We start from the raw sequence: 25,128 nt of genomic DNA, 5'->3' as shown, positions 1-25,128 counted from the left end.
AAATCTACTATCAGACCTGTGGTGAAATCAGTATCTTCCAGATTCTGGAAGATTCAGGATTCAGGATCACTGGAGTATCTTTTCCATCCATATTATCCATCTATTCAACTCACTGTTGTTTTTTCTTCCTAAAAATGAAAGGTGAGTTGAGAGGAACATTATATAGCTAATGACTTGCTAGCCTTTGAGATGAAACCTTGGACTCTATTGTGGGCGGAATAATTGATTACTTCAAACTGATTCTCAGATGAGTATCAAGGATACAGAAGCAGTAGCCTGAATTTTTGTGTTGCTCATGGGTTTTCTACTTTCTCATCCATACTGGCTTTTATGGCAGAACAAATGTCTCCTCTGTAATTGAAAATTTATAAAAGTGGACATAGAAAGCTGCAGTCATCCCATATTTCCCTTTCTATATAAATTTCATTTTTTAAATGCACGTGTTTGTCTGTTTCATAGTCCTCTTTAATCAAATGCATTCAGTACAATTTACAAAATTTCCAAAGCCTTGCATTACAGAATAAGCAATCTTGCTAATAAGGTCAAGCATAGCTTATTCTTCTAACTACTCTGCATTTTTTAGTATTTCTAAGCCTAGAACTGTGATGAAAACAGTCACATAATTGTACAACTTTATGAAGGAAGGAAACAGCCCAATAAGAGATTAACCTAGGCTGATCCTCATAAGCAAACCATACTTGAAAACCAATGGGTTAAGAATTAAATGAAGTGTGGATACTGCAGCCATTGGGTAGTTAGTTGACAGGACATGCAATCAGAGAAGCAAGTAGAGGCACAGTCAATAGGTAATTTAAAATAATTTATATTAATACAGGTATTTTCATTTTGGAAGAAAATAGTCCATTTTGATTCTATTCAGTCTCCTTAACACCAGTAAATCTTTATTTCCTGAGCTGCCATGACACTCCTGCTCAGGGCTAAGAAATTATTGTGACAGGTGTGCACAGACAAGTAGGTCCATAAGGACTGCTCATCTGACTCTCCTCAGGGCAATATCATTAATGTAAGCTGTGCATGACAGCTTATGGGGAAAGAAATACCTTTCAAACGGCCTGCCAATGCAATAACAGTGTGTTGTGGGAACCACTAAATAAATTTTCTGCAGTGAAAGCCTCAATGAGCTTTGATTAAATAGGGATAGTACTAATCTCTACATGCCCACACTTGAGACCTTACACTGGGAATATTACGTGGACCAACTAAATGAGTTTGAGAGTCTTTCACACACCAAGATCCATTAGAATTTCTCTTCTCTTTGTAGGATGAAGCAATGATGTTTCCTCACTCAAAGTTCATTTAAGCTCTCAGTATACACACAGTTATACTGATACCACACAATGCTGGCCACCTTCCGTCACTGCAGTGTCCTGGAAGATGAGGCCTGCCATGGAAAACTGTCTGGATGGGGAACAGAACCATTTTTACAACAAAATTTGAAAGACAAGAATCTCATGTAAACTGCAGGGCTGATGCTACTGGGATCGCACACAGATGGTAAGTCTGTGACCACACTGCCTGAGGCTCTGTGCTCACCAGACCTCACAAATTTGTTTATAGGAAATCTGGGAATGTACATACTTGGGAAAACCCCATATGCTGCAGGACAAATGTTGGAGATACAGAAAGAAGCATTCCTCTTTCATAGTTTCTCTTCCTTTTACTTGAAAGAAAATCACCCATATATGTGGTAAATGAGCTTCACGATCTCCATGCAGCTTTTACTCAAATGGTTTCACTTGAGCACTTCTTTAGATACAAGTATCCCCATGCTCAGAAATGGATCTGCCTCTAGGATGAAGTGAGCCATCTGCTTAGCTGTGCACTGCAGCACCCTCAGCACATTTAGGAGAGAGAGAGAGAAAAGCAAGCAGAATAACTACATCCAACTGGAAAAGCAAGTACAAATGCATTTACACTGAAATTTGACCTCGGCCCTGCAGTTTACCCTTCAAACTCAGTAACAGCATGGGCATGCTAAAGGTCAGGACCATAAAACACCTTTGTCTCACCTCTCTTCCAAGGATAGCACAGCCATCAGAGCTGCAGGGCCTGCCAGCCTGCTGACAGAGCGGCTAAGTGCTCTCTTAGGGGACAGCACCATTTACTGTATGTCAGCCACACTTCCTGAAATAGCCCATTTCTCCTCAGAGGCCACTCTAATCACCATCAACAACTTGCAGGAACTTTTGAGACCTGGCAGGAAAACAGCACAAACTCTCTCCTTGACATCAGCCCATCAAGTGTGTCTAGCACAGCAAGAGCTTTCCAAGAGGCCAGAGTTTGCTATCCCCCAGGAATGACAAAGTTAGTAAGCGTTGAACCATTACCTTAGGGAAGATTGTGCCATGACATAAGACAATGAAAATGGATGGGATATGCAAGACAATTCTTGTAAGCCCTGGTTTTCAAAGACATTGCCAAACTAGGAACTTTCCAGACACCTCTGCTTGTTGTGAGATCTTAACTCCTTCTCACACTGCCAGATCAGATATTAAAAAAGCAGATACTTCTCTAGCAGATCTGCTTGCACTGTAAAATTACTGCTTGTAGTTTTCCTCTTGCAGTTCAGCTGAAGTTGGGAATAGCTGTGTCTCACACAAACCAAGCAATTAGAAGCATAAGCATTTCCATTTGCTCCCATGTGTCAATTTTAATCTCATAAAAGAGAGAGATGTTTTTTTCTGCTTAGAAGTAGTTAGATACACTTTTGATGTGTGCCTTTATGATACCATGGGAGAATTCAGCTGTATGAGTTACAGCTGTATGTATGAGTTGAACCCAAGGGTGCTGGTGTGAGCTCTTCAGGTAATGGGCAAGTAATGATAAATATGCACTTATCTTGGAATACAGTTGCAATCACTACTTGATCCTGAAGATGTAAGCACGGCATAAAGACTAGGCAATAGTCCTAATGTGGAAACACAAACTGAGCATGCTTTACTACAGGTGACCATTGGATGGCGTTTCTCTTCAGAGTACCAGCAATTCAAAGTTCATGGGGAGTCAGTGCATTTTAAGATTCTTTTTTGTGTTGTTCAGTAATTCAGTTTCCAGTTACACTCACATATTGTCTTATTAGACTGAAACCCAAGTGACTTATTTTGTACTCCTATACAGATCTGAACACCAAGTGTCACCTGGTCACACTTGGAGTTAAGTGAACTTTACTAACATTGAACTTTGTGCCATTTATCTGGGCAGTAGGAGGATGCCAGACATGAACAGACCTGCAGTAAGTGCTTCTATGAAGTCTCTCATTCCCCACTAATGCTGCTCAATATGCAGTCTTTCAGCATTACAGGAATGAGTGCCTTCACCTCCATGGAGGGTTGGAACAGGCACCCTGCCAGGTTGGGGGAAGAGCTGATGTGCAGTAACTTGAGCCCATAATGCTGTGGTGTACATTAGGCACTTCTGTAGGTCTTTCTGGGGCAGTAGCAACTAACAGAGGAGTGAGGGTCTGCTTCCCTAGGGTCTCAGAAAAAGCGATGTTCTCAAGTCAGATCTAGGTCACTGCCAACTCAAAAACCTCACACCACACCCCTTTGCCTGGTGTAGATGTGCCTCCAGAATCAGGACAGCTTTGGACGCTGGAAGATAAGATAGAGGAAGAATGAGGGCTGAAAGATATAGGAGTGCCTGTTTTGTGGTTCTCAATATCTGTCTGATAAGCAAGATCTGGATGTGATTTTTTCCAGATGTACTCTTTCACACACAACAGAGGAATCAACCTTACTGCTCTTTAGTCCAGCCTGAGTAAAGTGCAAGAGCTACCCAGGACACTGGAGTTTGCTTAAGAGATTATAGCTGTAGCCTGTAGATGGGATGTCAACAGCTGATTTTAAGAGGTTAAAAAGTGTTTTCCAAACTTTTTTTTTTTTTTTTGCAGCATTTCCTTCCAGTGTGGCTGTTCTGCAAATCAGAGTACTCACTTTTAATTAAAGTGCAAAAAGAAACACTGGGAATGATGTTAAATTGTGATTTGACCTGTTCTGGGTTCATGGGTAAACCTCTTAGTTAGCAATTTGTTACCGCATTTATGAAAAAGAAGGAAAGAATCCAGAATGCTAAAACCAGAATTTGGAACAGTTGTTTTAATTCTGAACAGCTGCTCTGTTTACCCATCCACCTCTTAATATTGTCAGCATGCATTTTTTGTGACAAAGATGCTGCTCATATACGCACATGTGCAACGGCTTGTCACAGGGACTCTCTTATTTGCCTGAAAACATTTCTGTGAGCTATTCTTCCTTGATTGTATACTATTCCTGGGAGATTCATTGTAGTCCTGATTAACCATTCTCAACCAAGCAGTCAGCAGGCATCAAACAGCCCGCAGGATGAACTGACCCAACACAGAATGCAGACTGCGGAAAAAGACATGCACAATACTCTCCAAGTGTGTTGTGTTTGATGGACACTGGTAAACAAAGGATCTCATGTTCTAAAAAGGAATTTTTGACTACAACAAATGATATTGAGAGATCAAAGGAATTTGTACCAAGGTGTTACCTTCTGTTAAATGTGATTTTATTTCCCTTTCCTCTCTTCCTTGGATATAACTACATAAGACAATTTCCCCAACAAAGGATTTCAGAGGCTTCTCTGTTTTTGTTCTCCTGGGCTTTCAGAAGTTCTTTCTCTTCTTTTCCCTATATATGGACATAAAAGGCTATGCTGCAGAGCTTTACATACAGTTTGGAAATAAATAATGGATGATTGACTAAGCTGGTGACAGACTGTAGCAGCAGCAGCAGCAGCTGTTTATGCTGGAAGCTTGCTGCTGTTTGGGAATTCTGCAGTTGAATTAAGGCAATGAGGGATCTTTTCCGTTCACAAGGGATTGACACTATTTTCATCACAATAGGAAATAGGTGAGGCTTGTGCTTTGGTAGGAAAGATTTGATGAAACAACTCTCACATAGTCAACAGTCCCATCAACATGAATGAATACACAAGAACTGGAATGAGGCCTTATATGCTATACTGCTTTCCAAATTGATACCTGGTTTTCAATATATATAAACTTGCTTCCTCATAGCAGTCTTTAGAGTTCCAGTTTATAAAAAGCTCACCTAACAGCATAAATGCTACAGTGGATTCACATCCATCTAGGAGAATCACAGAATGGTTTGGGTTGGAAGGAACCTTAAAGATCATCATGTTCCAACCTACCTGCCATGGGCATGGACAACTTCCACTAGCACAAATTGCTCAAAGCCCCATCCAGCTTGGCCTTGAACACTCCTAGGGATGTGTTCTCTAGAAGCTTCTCTGGGCAACCTCTAGAAGCTTCTCTGCCTCACCTCCTTCATGAAAGACAAATGCCTCCTTTATGTCCAATAAATCTACCCTCTTTCAGTTTGAAGCCATCCCTCCATATCATAACACTACCTGCCCCTGTCAAAAGTCCCTCTCCAACTCTTTTCTAACCCCTTTAGGTGCTGAAAGGCTACAATAAGGTCCCCCCCATCCAAGCTTTCTTTTCTCCAGGCTGAACAACCCCAACTCCCTCAGCCTGTCTTCATAGGAAAGATTCTCCAGCCCTTCAATGCCCCACCAGAGCCCAAGTGTCCAGCTTCCTCAGCTGTCTGAGGAGCCTTTCCAGTTTCCTTACAGCAGTATCCTGAAATTCAGAGAATCTGTTCCATATGCCTGTAAATTAATCATCTTATGTGCAGGCAGAAAAAATTGCACCTGGAGGAAGGCTGGGACAGCTCACAGATATGTAAGATCCAGTACTTTTCACAATATTTACAATTTCCCCCACATCTTCCAGCCAAGAATAGAATTCCAAAAAGACAATTTTCTTCAGGTAACCTGTGAACAGAAAATTATGGTTTAGTGAGTCACAGATCCCAAAATACCCTATAAAGCATGTGACTTCTGCATAATATTACTATTAATAATAATTAAGCAATGCAAGTATATGCTTTTGGAATGTGCTAAGGAAAGCTCAGTGTGGAGGAAGAGAGACAGGCACACTCAGGTAGTTTTAGATACAGCACCTGGAGGCATCCAGATAGACATGTACACCCCATCTATTACAGAATGGGATAGATAAGCATGTTCTGCTTCTATGGCCAGAAAATCCCTCACCATTGGACTAAAGACAGGCACAATAGCTAATCCTGAGGACCCAAACTCATGGCATACAGGTAATGACTGCAAACTGGCTTAATTTTATCTGAATGTATGTATGCTTTATTTCACAGTTCAGTGCATCAATATAATATATAAATTTAATCTTTCTGATGCTTTCAAGCCTTCATTAAAGGTGTTGACCACTGGCAAGCCTGTATGGGCAGTCTAGTGGGCCTGAGACAGCTAAAATCTAGACCTGCCCATCACGTCATATGTTAAAGGAAATGTGAGGTATCTCTCAAGCACAAATCTCGTCTGACTTGGAAAGGTGAAAGCTTCTCATGTTTACCTCCAAGCACCACGTTCCTCTTGAAAAGCAAACAAACAAATAAAAGCAGTCCCTTATGCTGTGGTCAGTGTGGTGACCCTGTGTCTGGTGTGATGTTTCCTAAATATTTTAGTACAGCCAACACTACTTAACTCCTCTCCAGGAAGAGGGATCTGGCGGACCAAACTGACCTTTGCCAGTCATGCTGCACATCTTACGGCAGGTTTGAATTCTCTGTCTGAGAGATCTAGCTCTCAGCTGAGGGATACTCTTTTCTATCAACAAAGGGTCTAAGCTGGCCAATGAATGGCAATCATTCAGACATTTCTGTTATGGTCTGTTTTGGGATTTACCAGGTTGTGGCATTCATCCTCATAGGCACCAGCAATGTCAGGGGGTTTGGACATTTCTGGAAGAACTAAAAGGTGGAAAACTCATTTGGATGCTTAGGCAGAATTTGGGACTAAGCCATAGTTTGGTATACTCAGTATAGTTCATAATGCAAGGACCACCCAGTTTTATCACTATTTTGTGACCATTTCTGACCATATCTGCACCCATAATGCCAGTGGCCACTGCCAAACTCTTCTGTAAGAAAACTTACACTTTTCATAGCTTGTTTTAGACTACCACTGTTGATCAGTAACCAAAGGAAGAAATCTCCAAGATCCCTTAAGCAGAGGGGGTGGGAGAGGAGAAAAAGTCACTTATGTCTCGGTGCCCCCTATGCCATACAACTCCATGGGCTCAGCAAATGCTGAAAAAGGGAAGCAACTTCTCCCAATGTCACTTTGCTACATCACCCTCCAAGAAAACAGTTCCTTCTTCGATAGCTTCGGCAGCTGCTCAGGTCTCAGCAATTAATCCTCTGTGGCAATCTCCTTTCCTCTGGCAAAGTCAGCGTTCCAGCACGAGATAGATGTTGTCCTTGTGAATTCTCCCAAGCAGCAATCAATAATGATACAATGAAACTTCTGAAATGACTTAAACCTACTTTGTGTAATATGACTAGCAGACAGATTAAAACACTGTCCTAACAGGAATTTTCCTTCCTTAATATTTAGGTTCCCCACATCAATTCCACTCTAGCTACTGTGACTAATATCCACCACCACCACACCCGCCCCCCAGGATTTCCTGATTTTAGATCACATTTTGAGCAAGTAGTTCAAGCAAGATTTGTAAGTAATTTATCTCACTCTTGGCTTGAGCTACCTGAAAATGCTGAGAACCCATTTTCATAAAGTATGATTTCTTGAAGATGTAGCTAGTAGGGCACCTGGAAATGAAAGCACTTGAAATCATGTAATCACTGGTATTATCTTAGCTATAATTTATCTTGTGAAAGCATTTTCAAAATTATACTTCTATTACAATTAGTGTTACGCTATTTGCTTCTCCTGTGGGTCTGTCTTCTGGATTCAGGTGAGTAGATGTGTGTCTGTCCCACACTGTGACCACAACCTCAACAAAGTCCAGAAACTCAGCAGCAGGGACTAACATTACCAATGCATAAAGCACAACTCATAGGCCCTGCTAACATGGAATTATCCAGGCACCAGTCCCAGACCTGCATTAACACCTTTACATGGAGCTATGCCACACAGCTATCCTAGTTTGCCCAGCACTGCAACACCACATGCCAGCACAACAGGGACTGTACATACCCCAAAAAGAATCTCAAGTCTCCATTTTAAAATGTTCTCATGGCTGCAGAGAGAAGCTTGAACACATTGCACCACAGCTGCAGCCTCACCATGTAAGAGTTGCATGGGTAATGAAAAAATGCATCCCAATATATTATTGAGAAAAAAATATTAATTGTGTTTTTTTTTCATACATCCTCTAGTTTTTAAGCATGTGGTAAGACCTACAAAATATCTTGGCACAACAATGTACCTGAAATACATCCAACTGTTTTAATATTCAATGCAGACATGGTGTTAGGCCTAACAAAACAATGCCTCATGCTCCACACAGTTTTTCTGTTGTTGGTCTGCAGCAAGAGAGTCACTCCCCACTGATACCCCCAAATCAAGACATGTTCTAGGCATCAGTGAGCATCGACCCATTTTACAGCAGCACACAGGAAAATCTGTTCCAGGAAAATCAAAGTCCCTGAGTTACTGGTGCCAGGGCAGTTACTGGCCCTTGGCTTCAGCTGCCCTTATGCAAAGCACACAGGAGATTTCATGGTCTGGCACTTCTTTGCCCAGTGATATGGAGTATACACACCACGAACAGGTGTTGATGGTGGACGGCCACTGGTGGGATCTGGTAAAGGAGATGGAGCCAGGAAACTGGAATGAAGAGGGGAATGGAGGAGATGGAATCCCAGCCTGCCGACAGGGAGGCGATACCCTCAGGTACGAGAGGGCAAGGCACAGGGGAGCAGAAGAGACCCGGCTGTGGGGACTGGAGTGAGCTCAGTCTCAAGGAGAGCAGGACGGCGGGCGGGGGTCTGTGGAGTCACCAGTCCGGGGAGCTGAGGGTCCCGGCGTACACTCGCCCCTTGCCGTGCCGGCGCGGTGAGCGGGGAGCGGAGCCGGCGCATCCCCGCGCCCGGGGCTCGCCCCCGCCGCCCCGCGCTGCGCTGGGCGGGGGTCGCAGCGGAGCGGGGGGCGGCGGTGCCCGCGGCGGGCGGCGGGGGCGGGCGGAGGCGGGCGCCCCGCGGGCGGCGGGGCGAGGGAGGAGGAGCGGCGGCCGCCGGAGGATGGGAGCGAGCGGCGGAGCCGCGGAGCGGCGCGGGGGCAAGGCCGGGAGCGCGGCGGCGGGCGCCGCGGCATCGCCCGCGTAGGGCGGCGCGGGAGCCGGGCGGCGCCGCGGCCATGGAGAGGGCGAACCCGGCGGCGGGCAAGCTGAACGCCGGCGGCCGCGGGGCGGGCGATGGGCACGGCCCCGTCGGCGGTGCCCAGCCGCGGGCGGCGGCGGCGGGCAGCGCCGAGCCGGGCGAGCTCATCGGACGGGCGCTGGATTTCAAGAGCGAAGGGGCGCAGTGCTACAAGGACAAGAAATTCCGGGAGGCCATCGGCAAGTACCACCGCGCCCTGCTGGAGCTGAAGGCGCTGCTGCTGCTGCTAAGCCAGGAGCCGGCCGGCCAGCGCCCTCCCGCCGCCGCCGCCGCGGCGGGGCTGAGCGAGGAGCAGCGGCAGGCGGTGGAGGCCATCGAGGTCGACTGCTACAACAGCCTGGCAGGTCAGCGGGGCCGCGGGCGGGGGGCGGTGGGTCCCCACCTGCGCCGCGCACACCTCCCTCCCCCTCCGCAGAGCAGCGCTGCCGCCCCGCTCCGCTCGCCGCATCTCCTTCCCTTCCGCTGGCTTCCATTTTCGCGGTCGCGCTCCCGCTGGGCACAGCCGTGTTGCTCCGGGCAGCGCTGGGGATGGGGCGCACGGCTGCTCCCGGCGCTCGGGCTCCCCAGCGACCCCCAGTCCTTCTCCCCGGCGGCTCCATCCGCCCCCGATGAATCCATGCCCTCCTCCCCCGGGAGACAGGTGGCAGGGCGGCGGTGCGTGCGTGGAGCGCTCCGGCTGACATATATCGTGGTTCGTGAAATGGCCAAGATTACCTGCTGCGCTGTACCCTCAGCCCGAGATGTCCTTCAGTCCCTTCGCCACAGCTCCAGCTCTGGAGCCTGTAATTAGCGGTATTACAGAAAGACGGACTCCTACCACATTTGATGTAAGGAAGGGGAAGGGTTTGGGCACAACTGCAATATCTCCAAATAGTTCTATCAGATATAAAAAGAATTTTTTGGCCTCTTAGCGTTGAAAGTTGAAAGCCAATACAGTCTTGGCTTTTCGCTAGCTTCCAGTCATCACTGTGGTCAGTAGACATTTGGTCATGCCTGCCTTTGCTCCTTGCCATCTGTTTAGAAGTGCTGCAGGAAGATGGAGAGGAGTGGTGGGGGGTTTAACTACTTTGTAGTCTGATTCTGAAGTCGTTACAGAAACAGAACTCCTGTTGACTTCAAGAAGCTTTATCCAAACAAATGCAGGATCAAATGTTATTTTTGGTCCCCAGCAGAACAAGATTTTTTTCTTTCCAAACCTGAAAGCATCTCTACAACAAAAACTTGTGCCTAGGTACATACAGCGAAGAGAGCATTCATAACCTGGACAAGATACACAAAATAACAGCATTAAAAAAGCCCTGCTGTTTTCCCGAAGGATGAAGGGTCACTCATCACCCTTTATATCCTTGGGGATGAAAAATGGCGCAAATCAGGACATTAGCTTTTGGCTTTCTAGACAGAGTTGGTTAGCTTTGTTTCCTGTTCTCTAGTGCTAGAAAAGATGCAGTATAAAGTGAATGGTTTGAAACATGAAGCCAGCATCCTCTCATCATAATGCATGCCAATCTCTTACATTCAACATGCCTTTTGGTAATAGAGAGCACAGTTTAGCTCCTTTTCATCATGTTTCCAAATACTCTTCCTTCAAAAGCCTATTGAAATCTTGTAGGTGGAGAGGCAAGTGAGATTTCAGAGTGATACCATAATTGCACAGATGTAATTTTGTCTCTCTACAAATTTCTGTTCACAAGTTTATTAAAATCCATTGATTGTATTTGGCAAGGATCATTTAGATTGGCAGGGTTACACAATGAGCCCATAATACTCTGAACAATATAGCTTGGTAATTTCCTGGGTTTGAAAAAGGGCTCACAGGCACTACCTCTGTTAGATACAAATGAGATGTGGTAGGTAGACAGTAAATGAAGTGGGAGAGAGAAATGGAATTTGCTTCTGAGGCACTTTCTGCCAGTACACAAGTTCTACTTGCTAGAAATGTCTTGACTCCTGCTGACGGAGTTGACCTGTGTCATTGTCATTGTCCAGCTCACTTCTTTACAGTTTCATGTTTGTGCAAGGAATTTTTGTCGCTGTTGGTTGTATTTGATCTTGTCAGCAGTAGCAATTGGTGTGAGAAATATTCTCCATCTTTATCCTAGATATGAACAGATTTTTTCCTAAATTTAACCAGTATGAACACAGGAGGAGGTGAGTATAATTAACCCCGGACTCACAAGTAGTGCTTTTCCTGGGATAACCTCACAGCAGGTCAAGCTGTCATTTTGCACAGGCGGTTGTCACATGTTTTCAGTAGATGGCATGCACAGAGCAGAGAACAGCATTTGTCTCAGAAATGCCTTGCTTCTGTGTGTCTGCTGAGCTATCTGCAAGCAATTTTAAAGAAATGCCCTGCATGCTGGAGAGAGGAGTGTGCAGTTAAATTGGAATTGCAGTGTTTTTACTCCTAGCCCAGTCACAGAGCTCCCATTCTAGCAGGAGGATCCGTGAATTCATGCTGAAAGAGAAAGGAAGACAGGAGAGGGAGTTTCCCCAGAAATGTAACAATAAGTAATATATATTTCTAATAGCAGCTTCAAGAAGTGCAGCAGTGAGACTTCATTTTCTAAGTGTGATGCAGCATAAGACACCAGTTTTTTTGCACTATGGGCCCTAGCAGAGGCACCAGCATGTACTGTTGAGGCTGAAATCAGTGTTACTTGACATGGGGAGCAGAGGAGATGCAGGGAGTTTTGCTTCTGAGCACTGCTGGCTGCCTAGAGCTGTTTCTAAAATAAATAAATCTATATAGTGCAGAAAGCATAACAGCAGTACATGTTAACTCTGGAGAAAGCAGCTTTTCACTTAGCTCTGAAGTATAGCCGGTAGCATTACCAGCTGTCATCTGAGTGTCCTTATTATCAAGTTCTTTTAGCACCTCCGCTTACTCTCTAAGCCTGGCATTTGAGAAGCCCACCTTGCTTTTGCACTGTCATTTTTCATATGGGCACCACACATCCACCTGTCAGAAATGCTTTGCATCACAGCTACAGATGCACACACACATTGACTTGTTTAGATGCAGCATGAGAGTCAGAGGAGAGCATGAACTACAGGTAAATATACACAGAGGTGGAGAGAAATAAGCCCAGAGGGGATTTTGTGTGATCTCATAGGTAAAGGCTGGGGTTTTTAGTTTGTTCTTTTTTTTTAAGTCTGACCAATTGCATGAGTAGGCACGTGTGAACAAATACTAAACGGTTTTCAGTGCCTGTTATTGTCTGCTGAAGGTAAATTTAGGCAGAGGTATGCACATAGATTCTTGTTTAGGTCCACTTGTTTTGTAGAGCACTTTCAACAGGCAATTCTACTGTAAGATGGGGTGGCCAGCTCACATATGTATTAAAAGCCCCCCAATATTTGGTGTGTTTTCCAAGGTCTGCTGCTGTAGAGCTTCATGCCACACCCACAGCCTAAACTATTTAGCCCATCTCAAAGGATCCCAGATCTGCTGCGTCTTAAGTTCTTGTGATTTTTTTAAAAATTACTATTTAAAATCAGACAAGGATTTTCAGAACTTGCCATTGGCAGAGCTGCTCATGTTTCTTTCACTAAGCTGTTTGCTGGGCTTCATTTTAAGCTTCAAGAGTTTTGCCTTAAAGGGACTGCCCTTCAAAACTGTGCTGCTGCGTTCTTGCATGGGCCTGCCAATACCCCATCATTTTACCACAAGTCATTCTGATGAATGTCACCAGAGGCAAGAGCAGCAGCATGGCCAAGGCTCCCAGAAATTGCTAGAGTAGGCAAAGACAAAAACCTACCAGCAGCATAGAGCTTTGCAGAATGAATGCAGGGTTGTAATGCAAACAGTCCTTTCTTTATGACTCACTGGCAGTCTCTGACCTTGAGGAAGTCATTTGACCTCTTTTTGCCTCTCTCAGCCCTATTGAAAAATAAAGAACAAGGACGACGAGCTCATCCTGATGGTGCACTCAGCTGAGTTTTCTACAAGTTAGTGGTTTATGTTCTTTTAAAAAACAGATGGATGTATAAAGAATGCTTATGGAAAAGTAAACTGGCCAAATACACCTCAGGTCTTGGTTTTCCTTCCACTTATACAGCACTTAAACTTATTTGCTCTAGAAGAAGCTCAAATGCTTTACTTACTGCATGCGGATGGGGGTCATTTATCAACTACAAATGCAACCATTAAATGCAATGATTATTTTATGCCACCATTACTGCCTAAAAGTTTACAGTATTAAAAGCACTATGTTTACTCTGCAGAGAAAAACAAGTCCTAGTCATTCCAAAGCAGCAAAATGCTAAGGGTATGCACAGTTTTAAACTTTTCTGGTGAGGGAATGTTGCAGTGTGATAAGCAAACCTTTGCTGATTTTCCTAAGCATGCAGAAATTCTAGCACTAATTCTGGCAGGAGAAATGGAACCAGAGAGAGATCTGGGGATGATGAGTGGCGCTGGGGGATCTGGTTGCTAATCCTCCCTCTCTGTGCTAACCAGCTATTTATCTTCACCAAATCTTTCGTAAACTTCAGTTTGTCTATCTGCATTTTTGACCTGGGAGTACTGTAAAGCTGTTAATTACATGAATGTAAAATAGATGTAGTGTGTTTATATTCCCATTCAGGTACCTGTAGTTTACTATAGGAGTCTTGGCAAAAGGACACAAATCCCTGGACACAGTATTAAGAATTTAGCTCTCCTAAATACATCTCAGTCTGGAAAATGATGTTTGGCTTCTTACACTGGCAGAGATTTGCACTGGTACCATTCCAATGGCTATGTGAAGGTCATAGTGTCCCAGAGAACATGACACTTCCAGCAGCATAGGAACCTTCCAGCATCCTTAGACTGGAGTGTAGGTACTGTTTCAAATTACCATCAGTTGCGTGGTCTTCTGTGAGTAGTTCCAGTAAGAAATCCAAATCCAAATACTTATAATACGTAATCCAAGTAAAAATGTAACTAAACTTGAGAAAAGCTGGTAAAACTTTCCACTGACCACCCACTAGGAGACGTCAAAAGGAGTTTCTGCTAAAAGCCCATCCGAGTATATAGCCGTTAGCAAGTACACACTCTACCAGGACACATGGTGCTGTGGGTGTTAAAGCAGTCTTGGATTGTTGCTTGATGTGATGTTTTTTTTTAATGTACTGCATCAACAAAAACACCCTCTATCTAAGGATGCCAGTGGGAAAGAGGGGCAGCAGCAAACAGAGCAGCAGGATGTGGTCTGCATTTTCACTTGGCAGGGGGTGTTTCCTGACACTCTTGTTTTAGATACATCTGACTAGCCTGAAATGCTTGGAAACTTCTTGTTTTACAGGACTGATGCAATTACTGCTGCAGAGAAGTGCAACTGCAGCAGAGAATAAACACCAATGACTCTGTATGTTTTTTTAGTGATAGGCCCAAACTCTAACATGTATTTAAGAAAGATGTGGAATTTAAAGTTATTGTCATTAATTTCTCTTTAGAAATATTCAGTATTCACCTATTCCTTTTTATTTAGGATAACAAAGATCTCCCCTGTTCATGGAGTTTCTTGCGCATTGAAAGGGTGGGATGGAAATATATCCAGATGCCGGGGGGGCATGAGGGAGGGAAGAGAAAGGATAGCAAGCTGCCACCAACCTTGGTTTAAGTCATGCCTCTTGCTGAGGTAGAAGATGTGTTTTTCTCCATCCCAAACCTTTTCAAAACTTAAGGCTCTGTGGGTTGCAGGTTTTTTTGCAGCCACTTCTACCACAAGTTTAATTCCCTTTGCATGAGGAGAATCCTATCCCAGCTGACCTTTTCAGCATTTGCCTGAAACTGAGAACTGAGAAGGTATAGATCCTCTGGTCAGACTGTCCAGAGGAGTTGCAGTCTTGGTGACCTGAGAACCTTCAAAGTTTAGCTACAGCTTACTATGGGAGATGAAGCAGGAGATACCAAAAATCACAAAGCTCTCCAGGAACAGAGTGCTTAATTTGTTTACCTAAGAGTACTGCTTGTTTTCCACCATGAGAACACTGCTGTTTTCTGAGTTCTGTAGTAGCACATCCTTCCAGCTTTACTTCATCCTCTTCTGAAATGTTGTCCTAGAGTTTCCTTCAGCAAGAGTTACGCAATGAGTCACAGGCTCTTACACCTCCACAGGTTTCCATCAGTGCTGTGCTGAAGATGGTTCATCTGGTTCAGTAAAACCGAGTGTTAAAGCTGGGTCCCAGTAAATTGGTAAATATACCCATGAGCTCCATAGTTACCACCTTTTCTGGGAGCTGGGCCACTTCTGAATGGTTCAGCAGGTGGAGCATCCTTCTCTTCTTGCTCTTCACTTGGGCTCAGGCCCAGAAATGTCTGACCTAGCTCCAGGCCTCTTTCTCCAGCCTTTCTCTTAAAACTGCTTATCAGTTCAGCAGCACATCCCAAGTTCCTTATCACAGTCCTCTAGCATTGCAACAGATATTCCAAGAATGGAGGATCATCAGGAGTTCATACATTAGGATTTTAGGATGGTAAAGGAGCTGCTGCGAGGAAAGGAACAGTAAAAGTAAACTGTGTAAATAAAAGGGGAGGTCTAAATGTTGCCAGATTCTTGACATTGTGTTGCGTCTCAGAAAGTAACATACAAAGGACTATGTAATGGATGAAATGAAGAAAGGGGGAAAATACTTAATAAACTTTTGAGTAAAAATTACTGGCTATTTATTTGTTCTCTCACTTCATGGATGAGAAACTGATAGGGAAGGAAGACAACTGTTTATTTGGTTTCAGTTTACTCAGATGACCATACCAGTGACTAATACTAAGCGTTAAAATGCTTTGAAAAAAAGTCAGAATTAACTGTCATTAACTAGAAAGGTGTTGGTAATAGCTGGTTAGGAATCTCTCTCATTTTGTTCATTTCTGCACTGCATCTTGGATGGGAAACAGTAGGCTCAGGACATTGATGGATGAATGCAGGTAAATCTTGTGGTGGCATGGAGTGTTACTATTCTGTTCTCTCTAACAAAGATTGTAGAGTCAGTGCAGTTTGTGGAAGCTTTGCTGGAATTGCTGAATATAACTCCAGCTGAGGCACACTTGCTTGAGTGAAGCTGAGAGGAGGTAGTAGTGGTTTTCTACATTTGCCTAGGCAGCTGAAAGTGGCAACCATGGAATGTGGGGCTGGAGCAGAAAAATACATCTCAGGATAGCCATTTGGGGTTTAGGACACTGCCAGAAACAGCACTAAGACAGTTCATGGAAATAGTTTAGGCACAGCCATGTTTTTTCTTTGATAACCTATGGCAAGAGTGGCAGCTGGGAGCAGCGGTCTTTAGTTGCCATAGCTTGACATGCTAGAACTCATCTATTACTATGCATAGGCAATAACTGATCTTTACTTCAAAACCTGCTCCATTCTCCCCACTTTCCAAAATTCTTGACACACCATTGCCGTGAGGCTCATAGACTGGATAGCACCGTCTGCTTCTCCTTGTATTTGTCCTGTGTACCCAGTTCTCCCATCATGTGTCTCAGCACAGAAGTTGGGGCTGCTTGCACAGGGCATGCTTCTACCCTTTGAATTCCTTTACTTGCTGTCCTAGTTGCAACACAGCTATGTCAGACTTTCTGACCTCCCACACAAAGCTTTGTTCCTTCCCAGACACCCCCAACTCTGTTATGCCAGTGAGGTCCTTTCCATCCCTTCAGTGGGTGATGTGACATTTACAGGAAGCCAGTCACTTGGTGCTGGTTACCTGTTTTTGTGTGACCTCTCTACAACAGACTGTACGTGTGCAAGCATGAGACTCTATTCCCTATCGTTCCATGCTGTCATTCACCTTGATAAAATGACCAACTCTTCCAATCAGGGCCATGAATTCTAACATATGCTTGTCCTGTGTGGCCATGACCACAACTCTGCCCATCACAGTAGCACATACTTAACTTGAAAGCCTTAGGCAGTGTAAGTCACCATCACTGAATAGTTCTGCAATAGCCTCCCACCAGAAGTGTGGGGGGAAAAAGCAATCCCATGCTGTTTGCACCTTTAGTAGCTGTGGATGTTTTCCAAAAAAACATAATTGCCTGACAAGTCCTGTCTCAGGGTCCTGACTATGGTGATATCTCAGTCCTTCTCACTCACATATACCATCAACAAGGCAGGAACCGCAACCCTGTACATGTCCCTGGGTGCAGAAAACTACCATCCTTACATTGCTACACAAGCTTTTCAGGACCCAGGACATCGATTGTTGCTTGCAAGGCTACAGCACTTTTCCTTCTCCAGCACATCTGTGTTTGACAGATGAAATCTCTGCCCTACTAAAGCAACTACTTTTATAGCCACTGTTCAGTATTCCCTTTCTTTCTTTAGTGGGAGCACTGCCCACTGCATTTACTTGCTGCCAGTTTAGGGGGCTGTCATATAGATTGTTCTGCATCAATGGCAACAGCAACTCCTTTCATATCAGAGTGGCAGACAGCAAAACTCTGATAATCTGGCTGTCGATGTTGCCTGAGAGCTGCTGGAAAGAAACAGCTGGGTCAGCCAGCAAAGAGCCACCAAACTAGTGTTCCTCAAATTTTTATTCCAAAGCTCCTTTGATACCCTGATTACAACTGTAAGTTTCCACGTCCCTGGCATTGTTCTGGCCTGGCCACATCAGAGACATCTGACAAAAAGCTAATTTCCTACCTCATGAAACTCAGATGAGTTACCTAGAGTATAATTCACCTTATTCTTGCTATATGTCACCTTATTCAGTAAAGCAAGAGCGTTCAGGGCTGTCTTGGTAGAACCCAGTCATGCAATGGTGAAAATTTGCTGCCCATCTGATGTGTCTGTAAGGTTTAGCCTAACACATAAAGACTGCTTTCAGATCAGCTCAGTTGGATGCTGCTTATCTTCAGCCTTTTCCAGCTTGAAAGACTCTACTCCAGACAGCAAAGCTGTTTACTGCTACCTGAAGCAGAAGGAGATGAGAATACAAAACAAGCAGTGGGGTATCCTTTGCCTCACACATTCCCCAGTGTATGGGAGAGGAAACTTACTCCTCGAAGTAAATTAAAAGCCAAGGATATGTCTGGGACTTGAAAGTTTATGTCATACCTTTAGTGCTTCCTTTGTCTATTCCTGGACCAAAGTGACTAATAAACATCTACCCCCGCTGTGCTGTGTTATCCCTGCAGTCACCATTAAATCCAGAAATGTACTATGATATGAAAAGCATCTTTATGATATAAAGGACAATCTAAGAATCTTTTAACCAGTCTGCAGGGAAGAAGATGTGAGAATTCACATTCCTCTGCTCCACTCCTCCTTCCAGAGAGGAAGAGAGCAGAAAGATTTTATTTCATCCACACTTTCAGAGAATAAATCCAAGCAAACAGGAGCTGCCCAGGGAGAACATCACACCACCCAGCTGATCATGAAGAAGCAGACCTGCAAGATCAGCTGAAAGAATGAGAGGAGGAGTGTTGTAGGGTACCCTGGAAAACAATCCTAAGTCAGCACTAGCTGTTGTTCTTCAAAGGCACCTTTTTTGTTGTCTAGTGATTAAAAAAGGATCAAATCAGAATCTCTGTACCATGCCTGAAGCAATCATTCTCTCATCAAACAATGTGGTGGAAAGTTAAGCCTCAACTCCTTTAGTCACCATATATTTTTAATACTAACATAATTCAAATCCTAGATTACTGTCCTTTTAAATGCTTTGCAGTGATTGATTGCTTAAGGCACAGTCGTGTGTTCATGTTGCAACGAAACAAGAGCAATGTAAGATCCTCACCTATACTGGAAGTACAAAGGAAATGGATTGATTTTCCTTTTTACATTCCCTAACTACTGTGATGGAGCTCAAACTGAGGCAGCTAGGAGCTTTGCTCATGGGGTGGGTCAGTAAATTAAATTACTAGATTAATACAAAATAATTTTTAAGCCCCAGGTCTGATTAACTTGGAGTACAGTGCCAGAAGGTGTCATGGAGTTAAAGAACCTAATGAGGTTAGAAAAGAAAGCTTAGACATATAGCTAATCAGAACATTCTCTGCCCTATTAAATAGGATAAAAATTGAAAAGCAAATATTACATTTCCATGCTTGAGAACCACTGGTAACTGGTTTGAATTTTTTAATAAACTTCTCTAAGATTTTCAGTTCCTCGTCTACGTAAGTGACTCAGTCATTCTTTGATCATCTGGTGTATTCACATCCTTTTCCTCTTCATTTTTTTCCAACTCATAAGATAACAAATTCTAGCAAAAAAATTTTAGTAGTCCCATGGAGTATGGTCTTAAATTTTGTATTACCAAATTCTGTTGCAAATAAATTTACTTCTGTGTACCAGGTCATGTAGTTCTTTATATATCACATTGTCATCCTCATCCCTTTTGACAGTATTTTTGAACTTAGTCAGTAGGTCACTCTGACTTTTGCGTAAGATTATTAATAAAGCACTAAACTGTTGGAATCTGAGGGTATTGGTGATTCCGAGATTGTAGAAAGTCTCTGTCTTTCTGCCCCGTTGCCAAAGAAGAAGCCATAATTCATCTGTGCTGTTTTCAAGGTTGTTTAATCTGTTTATCTCTAACATGTTCTGCTGCCCTGCCGCAGGTGTGTCCTGCAGGGCAGCGTGAGGGGCTCTGCCCCTCAGTGGGATGGTACAAACATTATATACCAGAAACTACCTGTGCTGTATTTACAATAATGTGCCAATATCTATCTTCTACGTAGAACAGTGTGTTCCCAGCCTAAACCAATGGAAAAATGCCAACACTACAGTGAAACATGGAGGGCATGAAGAAGGAGGAAAAGGACAAGACACACCCAATTCCTCCATCTTGTCCCCTCTGAACCCCTAATCTAGAAATCTAAAATTTTACTTTTGCACTCGTGTCACACTTAATTATTACTCTTATCAAACACTCAAAGCTTGTAATTCATCCTGTAAGATTGAAAACTCCTCTCCATGGACAGAGATCACAGACAGTGTCTCTCGGGGCTCTGTACAGGGGGGTTCCTGACCCCCTGCCAGGGTCCCAGACCTGCCAGGGCAGCCAGAGGGAAGCCCTGGATTCCCACACTAAACAACCTCCATTCCGAAAGTATTCCTAAGATATTCTACTAGTGATCTCTTTTCAGACCAGTATCCTTGTCAGCAGAACCCATTCATCACATAATAATTACACTGTATCTTCCTCTTCCTTAGCTTAATCTGAAAGGCACAGTCAAAACAGAATTGTATTGATTCAGTACAATTACTTTGGTGTTCCTGGTGCCTGAACACAGCTGCTATTGGGGTGCAAGTTACCCCCAGAGATGCACTCCTGTCTCATTCTTCCACTGCCAGCAATTCATTGCACAGATATGGTTTATGAAGACTTTGGGAGCAATCTGACATTTTTACCTGAAGCACTTTGCCACAACTTATATTAAAGAGCAAACATCTTATTAGAGGACTGGCTTATGCTTCTGCATAGTTCAAACCCTGACTTTTTCAAGCAAATAATATTCTGAATCATCCCTCTGGTCTTTTATTCATTTTCAGCCTGATTTCCGAAGGAAATGAGTCATAAGTACATATGTTTTCTGCTGTCTGCCTGTCAGTCCCCTCTTGGTAACTTTCAAACCTGTTGGCCAGCTTGATTTGATAGGAAGGGAGATGTATCAATGATACTAAACTAATATGATATAAATGGAAGATAGGGAAGAAGCAGGGACACTAGAAGCTCAACTGCATGGCAGGTGATGCTTTAACTGCCTCTATGTGGCCTGTCAAAGCTCAGGCAGGTGACAGCCTGGCACGTGCAAGGTTAGTTTGCTGTTGCTGACAAATCACTCTTCTCAGTAAGTTTGTTTAATGCATTTTTAAGAAAAATAATGTTGAGAACTTTGTTTTATACCTCTGTTCAGTTAGTTAGAAAACAGTTAACTTTTGATTTGCCTCTTTGATTCTGTCAGTTGTTTTCTCCATCCCTCCCACAAAGGCATAAAGGTTTCTCTCTGTTTCAAAACATCATTAAAATGAAAAAGCTTTGGGCTATACTGGACCTGGATAAAACATATGAATGAGTAATTAATTTAATGAAGAAAATATTCTTCCACATTTGACATCTCCACCTTGCGAGATGAATCTTTTCAGCTAAGGAGAGTTCAAGGAAAATCCAAAATCATTTCAGTCCCAGTCAATTTTACATGGTCTGTGTAGGCCTGCTCTGTGAGCCACCACAGGGCACAGCACACAGATGTTATCCAGCCACCTCATTGTGCCTTGTTCGTGGTACAGCATAAAGTGCTAGCTTTCATCCCAAACTGAGCATGCTGCAGTAAGCCAGGCTTGAGGCCATCATGGCATGCACAACTGTTTGTGACTTCATTGGAGAGCCTTCATGCTGTTCCAGCTGCATTTCACAGTACTGCTGTCAGTTGTTTGACCTACTATGAGCAAAGGATGCAATTCTCTTCAGTAGACAAAGCAGCTTGGAATCCCTCATGTCCTCCAAAGTGCTTCCCTATTTACAGAAGGCCTTCTTTGTCTCATATGGGTTTTGAAAAAATACCATAATTCCATTAAGACCTTAATTTCAGTGTTTAATATATTCCAGTAAGAATTATAAATATTTGATAGCATTTGTTGAAGTTGACTGCTGCTGAACACCAGACATTTACTAGATGGTTGTCTGCTGCTGCTGGTAAAATTCTGTGTTCTTTTCCCTTGTGAAAACAAGTCAAGAGACAAGATTCCTTCAATGAGTGTCAATAGCAACAGGAGGCCAGAGGAGGAAAGGGTACAGTGTAGAGAAGGTGCCACAGTGAGAAAGTAAAGCAACACAAGGTGAACAAAAGCAAACAGCAACAAAGAGGCAGAGGAATAAATAGCAACTGGAACAGATCTGAAGGCCAAGCATGTCTAGTTGAGTGGACTAGACTGGATTAGATCAGCACTGATTCTAAAAGATAAAGACAGGTCAAAGGCTACTAGATATTCATAGAGGAGGAAACCTCCAGGATGTTTAACCTGGCAGATCAACAATAACAGCCTTGACAAAAACAAACAGAAGGAACTTCCATCTCTTCTAATGTGGCTGCAGTAGGAGCTATTACAGAATAGAATTTATTTATAGAATTTATAGAATTCTATAATTTAGAATTTATAGAATCAAAATGTCATAGTAGTTAAAACTCGACTGAATCTCTTGCTCTATCAGTGCTTTGATAGGACTTTGCTCCCACCTCTCCTGGCTGAGAAAAACGAAGGAGCAATATGAAGATCATCTCCATGTGAAGCTTTTTATTTTAGTAAAATAAAGATTTGCTGGTACACAATGAGAGGCAGATTTTGGCTTCAGAAAGTTCTTATTTGCTTGAAGTCTGGATTTTAACTACTGCTTTAATATGACCACTGCCAAGATTTTTCAGTAAGCCTCTGGTTTTGAGTTGAAGGACTAGTAACTATAGGAAGTGGTAGGCAAAATACTCTTACAAAACACAAGCTATGGGGATCAGATGAAAAGTTGGCTGAAATTCCTTGCTTCTCAAAGCCTTGGCCCTTTGAAGAAAAACTGCAGTATTACATCACTGAATTTGTGACAAAAAGGAAGGTAAAATCACCACAAACTTATCTTAAAGTAGCTTAAGAATTGTCATACAGAAATAATGAACACTTTTAAATAGGCTCTTCAGACCTACAGAAGTGTGAGGTAGTGGAATATAAACACATGGCAAAGGTTAGCAGTCATGCCAGCTGTTCTTAAATGCTTGCCTGTTCCCATGTCTGGCCAGGATGTTGCTCTGACATCCTCCAACAGGACCTTCTGGTAGGAATTAGAACTAAATGGCAGCTGTCAAGGGCAACCCAGGATTGTTCATGCTCTGAGTGTTCAGGACAATCAAGAATGGCACTGAAGATCTGTCAAGAGGCTTCTATCCATACCCATGGGTGGTACAAGTGTACAGATAAGACATATCCCAAGTAACATTTGCTTAAGCTGTTTTTAAGTATTTGCAAAGCTATGAATCTTCACAATTTTCCCAAGCAGTCTCTTTCAAAGGTTTACTCTTTTCACTGTTACAGAGTTTTTCCTAGCTGAAATGTAAGTCCTCTTCTTACTTTCTGAGTAGAAGGAGGACAGATAGTTTCCTGGTTATAACCTTATTTGCATTTGAGTTGCTTTTTTTTTTCTTTTTATGTGGATGAATAGGGTTAGCCTCTCTTCCCTCACTGTTTTGGTGCGGCCCTGTCCTCTCTGGACCACTTGTTATTTTCAGGGTCCTCCTGTGGATTTTCAGCAGAATTGCTTTCCACCTACCTGTTCCTCTGCTTGACTTACACAGTGAGGTCTTTTCCTGCATATCTATAGGACCTTTAACTTGCCACTCTCGAATTGCATCCTGTTTTTATCAGAACTCCACCACCAATTTGTGGAGATCCTTTGGAATTCTGCCCCTACCTTCCAACAGATACCAGCTACTCACATCTAGAAGTTATCTGCTAATTGACAAGACAGTCTGCAGTCTGTCATTTAGGTCTGTATTGACTATACCAAATACCATGGGACCTAGGACGCATCAGTGCAAACTCTACTTAATGTTGCCTTTCATTTTGTTAACAGAAATAAGTCTATTAATTTAGACTATGCTCTTTCAACCTGCTTAAGAAAATGTACTAAAATTTGCCGTTTGACTAGCATAAAAGCCAAGATATCTACTGTTTTTCCTTTATCTTCAAGATTGATCATCCTATCACAGACCAAAGTTAAACTGATCTGTTCTGACAGCTCATATTAGTCCTAGGGTAGCTGCCAGCCACAAAAGCCTGACGCACAGACTCAGTACCTCCTTTGAGAACTACTAAATACCTTTTAATGTGTATTATGGTGGAAGCACCAGCATACTTTTGGAATTATGAAGTCAGGATCTTTCTACTTGAAGAGGTATGAAGGACTCAGGAGCAGCAGAGAACTGAAAGAGACCATGCTAGTATTGGAAGGAAAGCATTGCCAGGATGGCAGGAGGGGGAGGAACAGTTGGTGTCTGTTCACAAATTGAGTGAGGCTGAGAGGAAGGGGAAGGCTATTTAGAAGAGGTGGCTCACTTTGGGCTCTACAAACATTTGTGGATCCACACTTCATTTAGCATTAATCCCTCCCTATGGAGAGAGGCAACCTGTCATACAGTTTGGATTTAATTTTCCACCCATTTCCCTGCAATCAGAAGCATACGGGTATGTTTAGGCCTTTTTGGTACCTGGAGAGGAATAAATGAGAGCCACTGGCTGGAAAGTTGTACTGTTATTACGATATTCCCTTTTCATCCCATTAAGGTTGTCTGGGAACTAGTAGTCAGATGATCAGATTATTGTCAGACATTATCAAGCTGTCTATAATTAGCTTTTTATTGGTGAGAAGCCAGAAAATTCTCTTTGTTTGCAAGCTTGGACTATAGAGGAAGAAGAGAAATATTTAATGGAAGAGATTGTTTGGAAACTGTAGATCCTAATTAGTGTCTCAGTCTAGTAGGGAAACTGCATGCAGCATTTCTCTGAAAAAAAAAAATAGATATTTTAAGCATCCTCTTTTGAGGAATGCTGGTTTGCATTCTTGAAAGGCACAGCACACATGGAGTTCTGTGGAGATATTGATGCTTTTCTCAGTTCCTCTACTACAGGCTTCTTACATTCACACATTATATGGCTCCTTTTAGTGACAATCTATTGAAAATTTAACACACGTTAAAACATAGGTTAAAGCTTGGGGTGTGCCTTCTACATGTAGCCTGTGCAGTTTACAAACTCAAGATCAATAAATCCAGAGAAATTTGGATAAGCATTCCAGTAGCCAGTTCTTTTTATGCTGTATATTAAAATTACAGTATTTAAGTCCAAGGTGACTTTCAATCTAAAATAACCCTTTACAT

General features: G+C 43.1%; 1 protein-coding gene across 1 annotated transcript in view; it reads left to right on the top strand.

Moving 5' to 3' along the window:
- Nucleotides 1-9,108: 9,108 nt before the first annotated feature.
- The window catches only part of TTC9 (tetratricopeptide repeat domain 9), a 29,017-nt gene continuing 12,997 nt past the window's right edge, over nt 9,109-25,128 (top strand). The window contains exon 1 of the mRNA XM_030274421.4: nt 9,109-9,628. Within this exon, the coding sequence (XP_030130281.2) occupies nt 9,262-9,628 (367 nt within the window). The 5' untranslated portion in view covers nt 9,109-9,261. The remainder of the gene's footprint in view (nt 9,629-25,128) is intronic.

Source organism: Taeniopygia guttata, chromosome 5 (genome assembly GCF_048771995.1).
Source record: "Taeniopygia guttata chromosome 5, bTaeGut7.mat, whole genome shotgun sequence".
Classification (NCBI taxonomy): domain Eukaryota; kingdom Metazoa; phylum Chordata; class Aves; order Passeriformes; family Estrildidae; genus Taeniopygia; species Taeniopygia guttata.
Note: the sequence above shows the minus strand (reverse complement) of the source record. Positions and strands in the feature narration are given on the sequence as shown.